Source organism: Bos mutus, chromosome 3, assembly GCF_027580195.1.
Source record: "Bos mutus isolate GX-2022 chromosome 3, NWIPB_WYAK_1.1, whole genome shotgun sequence".
In the NCBI taxonomy this organism is placed as follows: Eukaryota; Metazoa; Chordata; class Mammalia; order Artiodactyla; family Bovidae; genus Bos; species Bos mutus.
Window position 1 is genome coordinate 50,771,555 of NC_091619.1, and position 15,695 is coordinate 50,787,249.

Sequence of the window (15,695 nt, forward strand, 5' to 3'; positions counted from 1 at the left end):
TGAGAATGTCCAATTTTAATGGATTCTGCAAATAAAATAACTCACAAGGCAACTCCCCCAAATTGGTCAAAAATATACATTTTATTGCTTATCTATTTGTGTAAATGAAGAAGAAAAATTTGTATTTTGAAAGAGTCCAGTCTAAGACTGTGTGACGCTGAGAAAATTACCTAACATCTCTTTGCTTCATTAGGTTTTAATGAAATTAAATGAGTTAGAACAATGCTTGGTAAATAGTAAGCACTCCAGAGTATTAGCTATTATTATTAACTAGTTCAGCAAGTATAAATACCTGTCATTTGGAATCTATCTATGTTTGCTGATAATGATGATGAAGTCACCATCCTATAGGAAAGAGAATGTTTCTCATTCTCGTCAAATATTTGCAATTACAGTGTATTCCTCTGAATGCCAATAACATCTAATGAAAGCTCTTTTTTTTTTTTTCAAGTGAGAACCTAAAGATTCAGAACAGCCCAAGAACTTAGTAGTAAGGCAGGACTAGTAGATTCCTCAGGGACTTTTGATTCGTGTCAAACATGTTAGCAACTTTTTGTTGGCTCAGTTTAAAAGCAAAGAGAATAACTCTTCATCAGTGTTTCTCAAAGTGTGGTTTATGAGGCTGTCCTCAGACTCTGAGGTGGATACTTGTTTAAAGCTTTTTAGAACTCCCTAGGCTACTAATTGTTTGAAGGGTAACCAGTGTATCAGGTGTTTCTTATGTGACTTTAATTTGGAGACTCACAGCAAGTTCAGTAATGCAGGGAGAAAGTATCCTCACAGAATCAAATTGGACCAAAGCCAGGGCACCTTTTAGGGCAGGCCTTCCTACCCTAACTGAGATACTACGTTTGATGCTCTGCTTGTTCATCAAGCATCTCCCAACAATTGGTCCCCTTAAGATCCAGAAAACTTCTTCTGCCATGACTCTACAGTTGTGACCTGCAATCTTGGGTTCTTTAGCTGTTTTCCTCAACAGTAGGAAGAGAAAAGGAATTGTGCCACTCTCGTGATCGTGGAACTCAAATATGGGTCTGTTCCACCTTAAAGGGCCTAGGCTTGTTTGGGTCTTGCAGAGTTTGGGCACCACCATATTTGGAGCGTGCCTACTTTGGGGCGGGAACCTCCTTGAGAGTGATTAGGTCAGCGCTGGGGGAGGTGACCTTGTTGGGTTTCTGGCACCCGAGAACAGTAGTGCACTGTTTCTGCTGCCCGGGTTGGTGTAATTGGCCCAGACGCTCCACCACCGCGAGGCCGCCCAGGAGCTCCTCGCTGGTCGCCCCCGCGGCCCGTAGGTCGGTAAGAGGCGGGAAAGCAGCGCGCCTGCGCCGTGGGAACCGGGGCCGCAGGCGAAAAGCGGGGAGCGGAGGGGGGCCGTTGGAGCCGAGAAGCGTACAGAGCGGCGTGTGACGCGGGGACGCCGCGCGCTCCCAACGTCGCCCCGGTTTGACGCACACGGCACCAAACTGTGAGTTTCAGGGGTTATTTGGTCGGAATCGCCGGGACCCGTGTGGGTTTGGGGCCTCTGGGCTGTGGCGGCGCGGGACTGGGGGTGGCGGAAGAACTTGGGGGACCCGGCCTTCGGCGCTCGGGCCCGGGGAGCTACGCCCTAGGCTGGGTCCCAACCATCCAAAAGGACGCATTTTGCCGCACAGGCTAAGATGGCGGCGGCGGCCGAGGAGGCGGAGTTGGTGCTACACAAGGAGCCCGGGCCCCGGGTTCGGGGAGGCGGCGGCCGCGGGGGGCGGCGGAACCTGAGGTGAGCGGCGGTCGCCGCCGCGGGGCGGGACTCGGCGGAGGTGGGGAGGGGGGACTTTACCACGGCGGCGTCGGAGGATCCGGTAGCGGACACAAAGGGGTTGAGCTGGGCACTAGACTTGGGGGTTTTGTTTAGTCACATGAAGCCGAGCAGCCAGTGAGCAGTAGGGGGAAGGGGGCCGAGATCAGGCGGCTTGGGGAGCCTGGCGGTCGCCATTGCAATGCACTGAGTAACGGGGCGGTCCGAGAGCAGTCACCAACCCCCTCTCTTCGGGGCTGCTCCGTCGCGGCCAGAAGCGTAGGCTCTGGCGTTAACTGTACACACCCCTCCCCTAACGTGGGACCAGGACCGCATAGCCCTCCCCTCCCCGTGTTCTGCAAGATCTTATGCCGCTAGGTGCCTGGGAAGTAACAGCAAGAGGTAAATCGCTCAAAGTGGGTTGCCAGGGGCTTGGTGGGTGTCCAGCTAAAGCTTTTTGCTTCTCCAGGTCTGATTCCCTGGCCTTTGTGTCCCTGGGAGCTTAATCTCTGCCAGAGGAAAGCAGGTGTGCTCCACTTCTCCCGTGAACCTGAAGATGAGTTGTCCCAGACCCTTCTCAGTGATTGGAAACTTAGGTGGTGGAACTAACGGTTTCTTGTTACGAGACTTCCACAGACGACTTTCGTGTTGGGATCCATCCATGGTTTAGCAACATTAGTGGAAAACTTTTCTTGAACTGTTTAAGTAACATTGATACAAATTTAGTTGTTAGAAAACTTTCATGTCTAGAGTTAAGATTTTGTGTGGTCCTTGAGAAGTATTCAACGAGAGAAACACAGTTGAGGTCGTTGATGGTCCTGTTTCTTATACAAGTTAATAATATCGTCAGCAGAAATAACCAAAACACCATCATCTATTCTGGCCAGTCCTAACTAAAGCCAGGCTTGTTGCATCCGGATGATAGATTAGATTTGCCTTAATAGTATATTGCCTCTCTGCAGTAGTTCAGTTACATAGTTTTGGTCCCACAAGAAAAAGCATTTCAAAAAATAGAGAACTCAAATTTCTCAAAGAAAGGAAACCTGCTGTTTGCCTTCATTCATATGTGTAAGTATCCAGGAAACTTGATGGCAGCAATATTTACATCCATAGATTTTTGTAAGGAAAAATTAGTGTTTATAAAGAAATTACAATTTAGTTATTTTAATAGGTAAAGCATGAAGCCTTGACTAGTATTAATGTACATTGCTAGTATATATTTACATTGCTGTCAAAATCATGGTGGTGGTGTGAGTTTTAATTTCTAGCATAATTTAAAATTATACAGCACCTACATCTATAGCATACTTTGTATATTTGTAATATTCTAAATACAAAATTTGGAAACAACTAATGTTTTGGCCAGGTCACATTAACAAGTTAAATTACTTTACTGAAGGGATAGTTAAACATACTTATATAACTAACTTTAGATGTGTTTGAATTGAAATTTGAACTTTTCAGCATTTCTTAAAACTTTGATTTTCCTTGTTTTATGTTGCCCCCTCTTTTAACTTTTCTCCTAATAGAGAACAATCTTGTATTAATGAGAGATACATTATTATCAGCAAAATTATTATTGAATCATATAGTTTTAGCTTAGAAGGAATCTTAGAGAACAACTAGTGTTACCCTCTTTTACAATATTTTGAGGGCCAAAGATGATTGCGTTAAGGGCATAATGGAAAATCGTCTCTCAACTTCCATCTCATTGGTCTTTTCATTGGTCACATTGCTGGGATAAGGAGGTGACCATCTGCAACTAATCATGGTTATAAAACAAAACAAGGGAGTATGTTTGAGAGTACTTGTTATTTAGGTACTGTTATACTGATGAGAAATTCTGTGATGGTAATTGAAAACGTGTATTTAACTTGATATGGTGACGTTTTAAAGTGACTTCCAAAGTGAAACAAATTCAGATACAAAATACAGGCATATCAGATAATTTCAAAGCAATGTTGCTTTTGAATTTTGAGGTTTTCAAAATAATCTTGACTTAGAAACTTAACAAAACAGGTAGCTTGATAAACTTCTGGAAAGTTTGAAATAATTGCAGTTACTACCAGTTACTACATAAGAAATGAAGTAGATGCTAATGCCTTTCATTTTCTAATAGCATTTTAGTTGGATAAGTGGACATGCCACTTTGACCACGTTAAAAGCAACTTAAGACTAACTAGTGTACTGTTGAATAGTTAATCTGTAAGATCTGTTAGGAAATTCAACAAGTAGTAAAATCATTTATGATGGGGCCCCACAGTTATCTTTAACATCTTTGGATATCATGTTTAACAACAATAGGTACATTGTCTTTAGGTTTTAAAGCTTTTATGGGTCATTTAAGGCTCATTTCGGAGAAGGCAATGGCACCCCACTCCAGTACTCTTGCCTGGAAAATCCAATGGATGGAGGAGCCTGATGGGCTGCAGTCCATGGGGTCGCTAAGAGTTGGACACGACTGAGCGACTTCACTTTCACTTTTCACTTTCATGCATTGGAGAAGGAAATGGCAATCCACTCCAGTGTTCTTGCCTGGAGAATCCCAGGGACGGGGGAGCCTGGTGGGCTGCTGTCTATGGGGTCACACAGAGTCGGACACACTGAGGCGACTTAGCAGCAGCTAAGGCTCATTTAAATTATTGATTCTTCTCAGAAACTTGATATATTAATTTGCAACACTATGTGAGTGGATTTATATATACTTTGGTCTTGTGATAATTAAGAATACTTCTAGATTATTTGTAATTATGAAGTGAGTCTGTTGCCCGCAAACATCAAACTTTTTGCAGGTTTAATTTGTCATTTGAGTTATAAGAAAGGGAGAATTTTATTGTAGTTGAGTTGAGACTGTACTGGGTAACAGGAGGGGAAAATACAGACTCAAGGACAGTTACTTGAAGTGGTGGAGTTACTTGTCATTTAAACAGTTTAAAGAAATTGGTTGTTAGAAGAGATCAGGTTCATCTTTCTTTCACCCCAAATGCACTGCTAGTATATAGGGTTACTTATTTAGGCTCTTCTCACAATGTGATTCTAAGGGAAAGCAGGGGATCTCATTCTTGTGGAGATGCTTTTCTCATGACTGCTTTTCAGGCACATATTAAGGCAGCTAGCTGTAGCAAGCTGAATCCATAAATTGGAATGTTGAATTACCTAGCCCTAATTTTATAGAATACTGCTGCTGCTAAGTTGCTTCAGTCGTGTCCGACTCTGTGCGACCCCATAGACAGCAGGCCACCAGGCTCCCCCGTCCCTGGGATTCTCCAGGCAAGAACACTGGAGTGGGTTGCCATTTCCTTCTCCAATTTGTGAAAGTGAAAAGTGAAAGTGAAGTCGCTCAGTCGTGTCCGACCCTCAGCGACCCCATGGACTGCAGCCTTCCAGGCTCCTCTGTCCATGGGATTTTCCAGGCAAGAGTACTGGAGTGGGGTGCCATTGCCTTCTCTGATTGAACACTAGTTTTAGCAGTTTTTTTTAGAGTTTTTAATTTATAGTTTATAAAACATGCTAATAAAGGATGGATAGTATAATACTTTAGATATTCAAATAAACTCTTTTTAACATTTGTTATTAATCTCTCTGGTATAGTCTGCTTTGTAAATATTAAACACAATTATGTAGCACTGACTGAAGCAGTTCTAGAAGTAAAGTCTTTTAATTGGGTTTATTAGGTGGGAATAGCTGCTTTTGATAGTGCCATTTGCACCATTGAATTTTGAGAGAACTGAGAGTAATGAAATTGAGAATAATCAAACTGATTCTAGCACTAGCTCACCCTGCTGGTTGACTAAAGTATTTCTCTTCTTCCCCCTCTTAAAATGAAACACCAAGATAAAGATCCCTTGAAATCTCAAAGCCAGAGCACTAAATTCAATTCGTGGTCTTCAGATAGATGAAGTCTACATGAAAAAAGTGTATTCTTCTCTCTAGGGCCTCACTTGCTGTTCTGTTTAATTTTTTTCTTAGATCTGCTGAAGCTAAAGTGCTAAGTTAACTGTTTTCTTTGAATTTACTAGGAACTCTTATGTGATTAGGAGTTAGTGTGTTTTTGTTCTGTTAGGTTAAAAATAAAAGGTAGACTACTGAGAAATGTTAGCAGTCCTGTGAGATAACTTTTCAGGAGAAAAGTCAGGAGGAATTTCCAAGAGGATTTCAAGAGGAAGAGAAGAAGAATTTTAGGGCAGCAGCAGCAGTGCATACTTCTCTTAGATGAGGGAAAGTGAGACTGTATTGAGATTACTGTTTCAAAGCGATTGCCCGTGCACTCTTCCTCTACCAGTCTTTTGCCCTACCTGTCTGTAAGCTGTAACCTTCCCATTTCATTTGGAATTCTTGGAACTCTGATTTTGTAAGTAACTTTGTGAAAAGTATAGATGAGTGATTTGTTCTTGAAATTTGATTCCAATTGTGGTATAAGTGATGTTGGTTAGAGTAATGAATATAAGGTTTTAGATATTAGCCTTTTTAGTATGTATGTCATTCATTGAGGTTGAAAATGCAGTTTTATTTATTTTTTTAAATTGAAACGTAGTTGATGTACCATAGTATTTTAGTTTCAGGTGTACAACATAGTGGTCAACATTTATGGAATGATCACTACAATAAGTCTAGTAACTATCAGACTGCATACAAAGTTATTATAATATTATTGACCATATTTCTTATGCTGTATACTACTTCCCCATGACTTACTTATTTTATAACTAGAAGTTTGTGCCTTTTAATTTCCTTCACCTATTTTGCCCATGCCCTTCTCCACTCTGGCAATCACTCTATTCTCTGTATCTATGAGAAAACACAGCTTTTTTTTTTTTTAATTTTTATTTTATTTTTAAACTTTACATAATTGTATTAGTTTTGCCAAATATCAAAATGAATCCACCACAGGTATACATGTGTTCCCCATCCTGAACCCTCCTCCCTCCTCCCTCCTCATACCATCCCTCTGGGTCCTCCCAGTGCACTAGCCCCAAGCATCCAGTATCGTGCATCAAACCTGGACTGGCATCTCATTTCATACATGATATTTTACATGTGAATGGCATTGAAAACACAGCTTTTAAAAGACTTTGTACAAAGTCAGGAAACTAAATATGTTATGAGTCAAAAGGATAATTTTAAAATAAAGTGCCTAATAAAGTGTTGTGATTAAAGCACCGTTTTTAAAGTGTATTTACCTGTTTTATATCAATTATTTTTCTAATATTTATAAAAGATGAAAAATTTTACCCTTTTTTCCAGAGTATTTACCCTTTTACTTGAAAGCATAATATTTTTTTCATCAGTTTCTTGAGGAAGATGTTAAACATAACTAGTACTTTCAAAACACCACAATTATTGGGGAAGGGGATGAATCCTAATTATTGTTGAATAGTTTGTGCAGGATGGGAGGATAAGGTTTAAAAAGAGGAAGTATTGATGTAAAACTGGTGGGATTAAGATCTAGCTCTGTGAGCACTAGGCAAGTAGATTGAATAATAATATCTTCGTAGAGGTTTGGGTTTATATTACATAATTCATGTAGTAAAGCCCTTAGTTTTCTGGTATGCAATGAATGCTGAATAAATATTAACTATTGAAATAATAATAATAGTTATTATCACCATTGTTTAATTGTTTTCACTACAGTAACTTGACTGGAGAAGGAAATGGCAACCCACTCCAGTATTCTTGCCTAGCAAATCCCTTGGACAGAGGAACCTGGCGGGCTGCAGTCCATAGGGTGGTAAAAGAGTTGGACACAACTTGGCGACTAAACAACAATAGTATCTTGAAATTTTCACCTGTCAGTGATCTGAAGCTGTATACTTTTTTAGTGTTCCATTTTGAGGCTTATGTCTTCAAAGGAATATAGGCACCAAAGTGTGGCATCTTCAGTGCTAGTATTTAAAGCTGTAACCAGCGTTAGTATTTCAGGAACACGTTTTCTTTTATGACTATCAAGTGATGAAAATAATAATAATGCATTTGGGAATGAGTGCATTTTAGTTCTTCCCAGCCAGTGTGTTGGTTTACTTTGTTACAACATCCTCAGTTTCTTCACTCCCCTTTAGATTTTGACCATGAGGATTGTGGTAAGTATTAGTAGAGAGAAGGGTGAGAGTGGCTATGGATATTTGTGTGTAAAGTACATATAAACCCCAGATGAGAGTGAGGAGTGGCTTAAGCAGAAGCAGGATTGAGAAGAAGAATGTTAACCTTCTCACTGCTTAGTCCGACTTAGTCAGGGGAATTCCCTCAAGTAGCATTTCCTTTTGCTGTTTCCCTCTCCACACTTTTTGTTTTATACATGTCTATGCTGGTTTAGTCTTAAACTTATTTCCCAGTCTTTAAGTTTTTCTTATACCACCTACTTCCTCCACTACCAATACAAATTTTAAACTTCAAAGGAAATTGTAAAAGGCAGCTAGTAAAAGTATTTTTTAAGTTCACATGAGGAGAGGTGCGAGTATGAAATATTAAAAATTTAGTATTTGTTTAAAAAAATACTTTCAATTGTTTGGAAAAGGAAGACAGGGGAAGTCACCCATAATCTTGTCACCACTATATAATCATTCGTATTAAAGGAAAGGAAGATGAGACTGACATTAATTAAGCATCTATTATTATTCCTTATAATGATGCTACTTTATAATATATATATTTATATTATATATTCCCATTTCATATGCAGGGAAACAAACTCAGATTTAGGTCATATAGACAGTAAACAGTAGAGCAGCCAAGTTTGAATGTAGGTATATTTTGGCTACAGATGAGACCTTTCTGTTCTGTCTTCCTATCCTTTCATTCCGTATATCTGCCATTTTACCTTATTATATAATTTGTAAGTTTTGTTTCCTACTTATGAAACTTAACCTTATGAAAGCATTTTTCTGCCTACCCTCATTTCAGTTGGTGTCTTATTGCTCACATTGTTTATTCATACCCCCAAATAAAGGTTCTTTGTCTTGGGTGCTGGACGTGGTACAGTGATATTGGTCAAAATGGAAGCTGCTTTTTTCTTTAGTGAGTGACTAAGATGAAAAATAATCTAGCTTAATTAGAACTAATACTCTGGGATTAGAAATTCTATGAGTTTAATAGTACTGTCTGTCTGGTGAGACATTTAACACAAAATGGATATGTATAAGGAGAAGGCAATGGCACCCCACTCCAGTACTCTTGCCTGGAAAATCCCATGGACGGAGAAGCCTGATAGGCTGCAGTCCATGGGGTTGCTGAGGGTCGGACACGGCTGAGCGACTTCACTTTCACTTTTCACTTTCATGCATTGGAGAAGGAAATGGCAACCCACTCCAGTGTTCTTGCCTGGAGAATCCCAGGGACGGGGGAGCCTGGTGGGCTGCCGTCTATGGGGTCGCACAGGATCGGACACGACTGAAGTGACTTAGCAGCAGCAGGATATGTATAAAATGTAGGTAACATTTTAACAGTTTATAGCCAAATGAAAACAAAACTTTTAAAATATTTTTATACTCTGAAGTGTCTTAAGCTTCCTTGTTAAAAATCTTTAAAATTGATATTAAAATTAAATAGGCACTTAAATCAACAGAATACTAGTTGATTTTATTATATAATATGTATATAATATTTAGTGTGTATATATAATCTTTAGTATATATAAAGAGAATGGGCTTAATATTGAATTTCTTGCACTCATTGGGTGGATGCCAAATAAATCTATAATCTATAAATAGGTTGTATAGATCAGTACTGGCAGGTAGAAATATGTTGAGCCACAATGTGATTTAAATTTTTTTATAGCCACATTAAAAGATAAATAAGTAAAATTAACATTTTTGACTCATTTTATTTAACCCCATATATCCAAATATTGTCATTTCAGCATGTACACATTATTGAGATACTTTACATTCTTTTTTTTCACACCAAGTCTTCAAAATCCAGTGTGTTACCTACTTAAAGGACGTCCTGGTTCAGACCAACGGGACTCAGGTGCTCATTAGTCGTGTTTTGGACAGTGCAGATGTAGGTAGTAAGTTCTATACAAGTACCGAGAAAGGATAAAGTAGAAACTGAACTGTGTCTTAAGGATAGTTGCGAAAAGAGTATGCTGGGGAAAGAACATTCCCGTAAAGAAGTGATGGGAATTAAAAGAGGAGACATTATTAGAACCAAATAATAGGGTGGCTTGAATCCAGCTTAGGGAGTTTGGTTTCTCTGTGTGTGTGTGTGTGTGTGTGTGTGTGTGTGTTAGATAAATGTTGGAGGTTGCCTAATCCCGTGTTTTGCACATGAGCAGTTAATGAATATTGAATTATTAAGTGAATTAATATGAGGAAGAGTTTAAGAAAAGTGCTGGCAGAATGCTAACAAAGCCTTGTGGGTCTTATAGCGGGAAAGAGTTGCATTTAGGGACTACTGGTGTTCTGTGATTAGAAATATGATGGAGAAAGGATGAGAATTGAGAAAATGTTTTTAGATTTTACCATTATTGGTGACTTGTTTTTAAATGTTTTACTTATATATAATTTACATATATTTAACTGCACAAATCTTATGAATACAAGTAAATGAAATTCCACAAATAAATACACCCAGTAACTTCAACCTAGATCAAGGTATAGAACATTTTCTGCACTGAAAAAGGTGCCTTGTGGCCTTCCTATTAATTCTCCCTCAAAGAAGTAACCACTTTTCTGACCGCCATCATCAGAAATAGGTTTGGCTTGTTTTCAAACTTGCTAATGGCATATTCGTCCTTTCCCAGTGTAGTGAGAGTTGATGCCTGAATCTGTCTCTTTACTATTATTGGCATTGTTGGATGAATTTGGAAATAAATTAGATGATAGGTAGTTTGTACTGTAGGCCTTTTTTTCCCCAGTGTGATATATATCAACATCAGAGATGTTTTTCAGTTTTCATTAATAGTAACCCTTGAGAGGTTTTATAACAAGAAAATTTGTTTAGAATGCAGAGATTTGAATTTCCTCCATAGGTAACATAGTTGTCTGGCTTGCTTTCATTATAGTATCCTCTAGGCATATAGCCAAGAAATAGGTAGAAGAGGTCTTGGATTACCTCCTTATATAGCTGCTTTTTGGAACCTCTTTATTAGTAGCTTCTAGGCATTATGTAAGTTAGCTTTCAGGCATTTCAGGTTGCTTAATAAGGTATTTGAGTATTTCTGATTGTGATTGTAGGGGTAGAAATAAATTTTTGTACTTTCGTTTACAGGCAAGTATCCAATCTCAACCAGAAAGATTTTGCTGTTTAAAAAGTGTAAAGAACGAGAATGCTTCCTTCAGAGAGTTGCACAAAAGTTTGAATGGTTAAAATCTATGAAGGATACTTTGTAAATTGATCTGCAATGGAATTATTGATCATGGTTTTCACTTGTGCTTCAATAATTTTTTTGCAAATGGGATTAACGGTTACAGCATTGATTTTTCATGACTGTTGAGCACTGTAAACCTTATTGTAGTGTAACAGTTGGTGCTTTTGGGAGAAAGATTTTTTTCTGAAACATGTATTCTTATAATAAAGTTATAAAAAGTACATAACAATGAAAATATGTATCTTCACATTCTAGTATGCTGAGTTTTGAGGAATAGATGTGTTTTGTAAATTGTGCAGATGTGGACATGAAAATACTTTCTCATTAATGTTTGGATTATGAATATTTTTGAGCTTATGAATGAAAGTATTTATATGAAGTTTTGTTGTTTGGAATTTGTACCAAGTTTGCTTAATAATTTCTTGCTCGAAGCATTTTGTTATCTTGAAGAAATAAAACTCATCTGTGAACTATTATTATGTAGGTTTTGTATTTGTGAAGTATAGAGGTCAAAATTGATTAGACATTGAAAAATATCCTTAAAATACTAAGAATTTATATAATAGCTTTTGGGGACTAGATTTAGAATATTACAAACAAAATAATTAGCATGCTGTTATAGCTTTAAGACCTGACTTCTGTGTGTAGAAAAATAATATTTAAGGGAAAGTTCTATGTGTTTTGAAAAAATGAATGTTATATTTGAATTTGGTTTTGGGAAATGTAATTTTTTTGTATTCAGAAAAACCTTTTAACTGTGGTTGTGTTTCTCCCAGCCTTCTCTTGTTTTAACTGGGTTAATTATTGTATAAAATTCATTTAGTATCACGCTAGGATGAGAATGCAGATATATAAAGCAAATGATGTGGTTCCTGCTCCAGAGAGGTCATTATCTAAGATACAACTTGAAGAGTGCTTAATAATGAAACATTTAAATTACTGGATTTACACAAGATGATATGACCAGTGTGTAGTAAGACGGTGAAAGCTTCCTGGGAAAAGTACTTTTTAACCTAGATTTTGAGTAAGTGATATTTATAGATTGGTGGAGAAGGAAGGGAGTATCAGTTAGGGTGAAGGTTTGTTAAAAAGCACAGAGATGGGAATTGTGGAATGCAAGTATTTTCCTTGTTTGAGGTAGAGACTGTTTTAAATGAATGTGATAAAAAGTAAAGCTTATAAGGTTGTGACCTGAGCTGGAGGAATCTAAAAAAGTTTGTGTTAGAAATAAGGAGTTCTACTAAAGGCCACTGAACAGAAATACATGAAGAAAAATGAGAAAGATCAGCAGCCAGATATGATATGATTAGAGAAGAGATTAAAGTGAGAAGGGCCAGTTAGGGGTCATTATCTTGGTGAATGGTAGAGAGGGTATATTAAGAGAAAGAATGGATAGTTTTAAAATAAAACAGGTGAAAATGTGGCTCCTAAGTTTGTAGTATAAAGTTAATATAAGAATGGAGCCATTTTATTAATACTATCTTTTGGTGTTGAAAATAAACTTATGTGGAGACACAGTTTACATATAAGTTACTAATACTAATTGAGATAAAATTTGCTTTATATTAAAAAACTTAGCTTTTTAAAATTTAACTTATGAGCTTTAAAAAAAAAACTTTGACAGCTAAGACCAAGAAAGTTATGCTATAGTGGTATTTTTAAAAAATTGTTAGTACTGTCAACTATAGAAATATTTGAGATGAATAGTAAGAGATTGTAATTGTATTGTTGAGTTTTCAGTTATAATAGTACATTTAAGGCATGTCTTAAGAAATATTCTAATTGGAATGGAAGTTGGTATGAAAACAGAAGATAATAAAAATGAATAATCTGGACTACCAGTGTTTAAATTTTTTAGAAATAGATGTTTTAAAATTCGGAAGCAGTTGTGAAGGCACTGCTCTTATTGGGGGAATCCCTAAAATGTAGTTCCCGCTGGGCAATAGTAGTTTCTGGTATTTAAGATGTGAGATGTTTGTCTTTACTGGAGTTTTTAAGAGTTCTTAAGTTGAATGTATGCTGTTGTTTTAGAAGGGGCATCCCCAGTGGCTCAGTGGTAAAGAATCCACCTGCCAGTGTAGGAGATGCAAGAGACATGGGTTTGATCCCTGGGTGGGAAAGATCTTCTGGAGGAGGGCATGGCAACCCACTCCAGTATTATTGCCTAGAAAATTCCATTGTCAGAGAAGTCTGGTGGGCTACTGTCCAGGGGGTTGCAAAGACTTGGATACAATTGACCAAACATGCATGCATTGTCTTACAATGAGTATGATTATTAGAAAATATGAAAAATAGAATTATAAAATATGAAAAAATATAAAAATAATATAGTTTTAAAAGTATATTTCTGTCTCTTTTAGAGTTAATAAATAGAACAGAGTTTAGGAGTTAATAGAGTCTTGGAGTTTTAAGATAGTATGTTAGTCTTATAACAAGTTTATATTTTAACCATTCTCATAGTTAATATAGGCTTAACTTTAGTTAGTAAAGTTACTGTGGTTTCTGGCACCATGGTAATACAGGGAGGTACATTTGACTTCATCCAAGTTATCTGTTGAGACAAATCAGGTAAAGCAAAGGACAATAGTTTGTCCCCTGTTGTCAGTGGGAAAGGAAATGGAGAAGGAAATGGCAACCCACTCCAATGGGAAAGGATATTGGAGAAGGAAATGGCAACCCACTCCTGTGTTCTTGCCTGGAGAATCCCAGAGACGGGGGAGCCTAGTGGGCTGCTGTCTATAGGGTCGCACAGAGTCGGGCACGACTGAAGCGACTTAGCAGCAGCAGCAGTCAGTGGGAAAAAGCATTTTTATCGGTATCGCTGAGATTGGAGTTTCTATGTAGACAGAGTGGTAAAGGATGACAGCAGAACTATGTACTGTTCCATGAATATTGGATGATCTAGTGGTTTGGGAATAGGAAACTTGCCTGAAAGCCTTGCCCTGAACCTCATTCTTGAATAGTTCCATATTTATACTTTTTGTGGCTGCAAACTTACTGGAAATAGACCCATCCTTACCTGTGTTCTCTGCCATAGGCCTCTGCATGCTCATAAGCAGCGAAAAATTACAACATAAACAAGGAGAGCCAGCAGTTTAAACAGGATGGAAACTAGGAAACCAAATTGACTATTCCATATATTTTGATCCTACTGAAACAGCTCATACAGGAGGGAGGTAGAAGAGGAGATAGAGGTATCTCTCTGGCTGTGGTGGAATCAAAGTCTTACGCTATGGCAGTGAATGTCTTAATGGTGGCATTGCCATTAGAGTGATACAAATGGTATCCTAAGTAGATGTCCTTTGGTGTGATATTGCTTGCCTGATTATCTCCTGGCTTATCTCCTTTTCCGTGCCTTATTTTCCAGCTTTCTGTCAAGTTTGGTTACCCAGTACCCTTCTAACAGCTTTTTCTTAATTTAATTGGAATAGATTTCTTTCCCACTCTCCTCCCCTTTATAAATTGCATTACAATTTTTTATGTGGTTTTATAAGAGTTAGAGGTGGCAGAAATACAAAGAAAAACTGTACAAAAAAGATCTTCACGACCAAGATAATCACGATGGGGTGATCACTCACATAGAGCCAGACATCCTGGAATGTAATATCAAGTGGGCCTTAGAAAGCATCACTACGAACAAAGCTAGTGGAGGTGATGGAATTCCAGTTGAGCTATTTCAAATCCCGAAAGATGATGCTGTGAAAGTGCTGCACTCAATCTGCCAGCAAATTTGGAAAACTCAGCAGTGGCCATAGGACTGGAAAAGGTCAGTTTTCATTCTAATCCCAAAGAAAGGCAATGCCAAAGAATGCTCAGACTACCACACAATTGCACTCATTTCACATGCTAGTAAAGTAATGCTCAAAATTCTCCAAGCCAGGCTTCAGCAATAGGTGAACTGTGAACTTCCAGATGTTCAAGCTGGTTTTAGAAAAGGCAGAGGAACCAGAGATCAAATTGCCAACATCTGCTGGATCATCGAGAAAGCAAGAGAGTTCCAGAAAAACATCTATTTGTGCTTTATTGACTATCCCAAAGCCTTTGACTGTGTGGATCACAATAAACTGTGGAAAATTCTGAAAGAGATGGGAATACCAGACCACCTGACCTGCCTCTTGAGAAACCTGTATGCAGGTCAGGAAGCAACAGTTAGCACTGGACATGGAACAACAGGCTGGTTCCAAATAGGAAAAAAGGAGTCTGTCAAGGCTGTATATTGTCACCCTGCTTGTTTAACTTATATGCAGAGTACATCATGAGAAACGCTGGGCTGGAAGAAGAAATATCAATAACCTCAGATACGCAGATGACACCACCCTTATGGCAGAAAGTGAAGAGGAACTCAAAAGCCTCTTGATGAAAGTGAAAGTGGAGAGTGAAAAAGTTGGCTTAAAGCTCAACATTCAGAAAATGAAGATCATGGCATCTGGTCCCATCACTTTATGGGAAATAGATGGGGAAACAGTGGAAACAGTGTCAGACTTTATTCTTTTGGGCTCCAGAATCACTGCAGATGGTGACTGCAGCCATGAAATTAAAAGATGCTTACTCCTTTGAAGGAGAGTTATGACCAACCTAGATATCATGTTCAAAAGCAGAGACAGTACTTTGCCA

General features: G+C 38.3%; 1 protein-coding gene across 12 annotated transcripts in view; it reads left to right on the forward strand.

Moving 5' to 3' along the window:
• Nucleotides 1–1,162: 1,162 nt before the first annotated feature.
• Nucleotides 1,163–15,695, forward strand: part of ZNF644 (zinc finger protein 644) — a 127,196-nt gene continuing 112,663 nt past the window's right edge. For 2 of the 12 annotated variants that reach the window (XM_005910582.2, XM_070367708.1), the window contains exon 1: nucleotides 1,164–1,468. Coding sequence is in view for 1 of the 12 variants with exons in the window: in XM_070367702.1 (XP_070223803.1) it covers nucleotides 1,662–1,759 (98 nt within the window). In the remaining 11 variants the exon portion in view is untranslated. Of the gene's footprint in view, nucleotides 1,469–1,649; nucleotides 1,760–2,314; nucleotides 2,846–15,695 lie in introns of those variants that run through there. The other 10 variants (XM_070367702.1, XM_005910584.2, XM_070367709.1 and 7 more) reach the window with 10 other exon arrangements.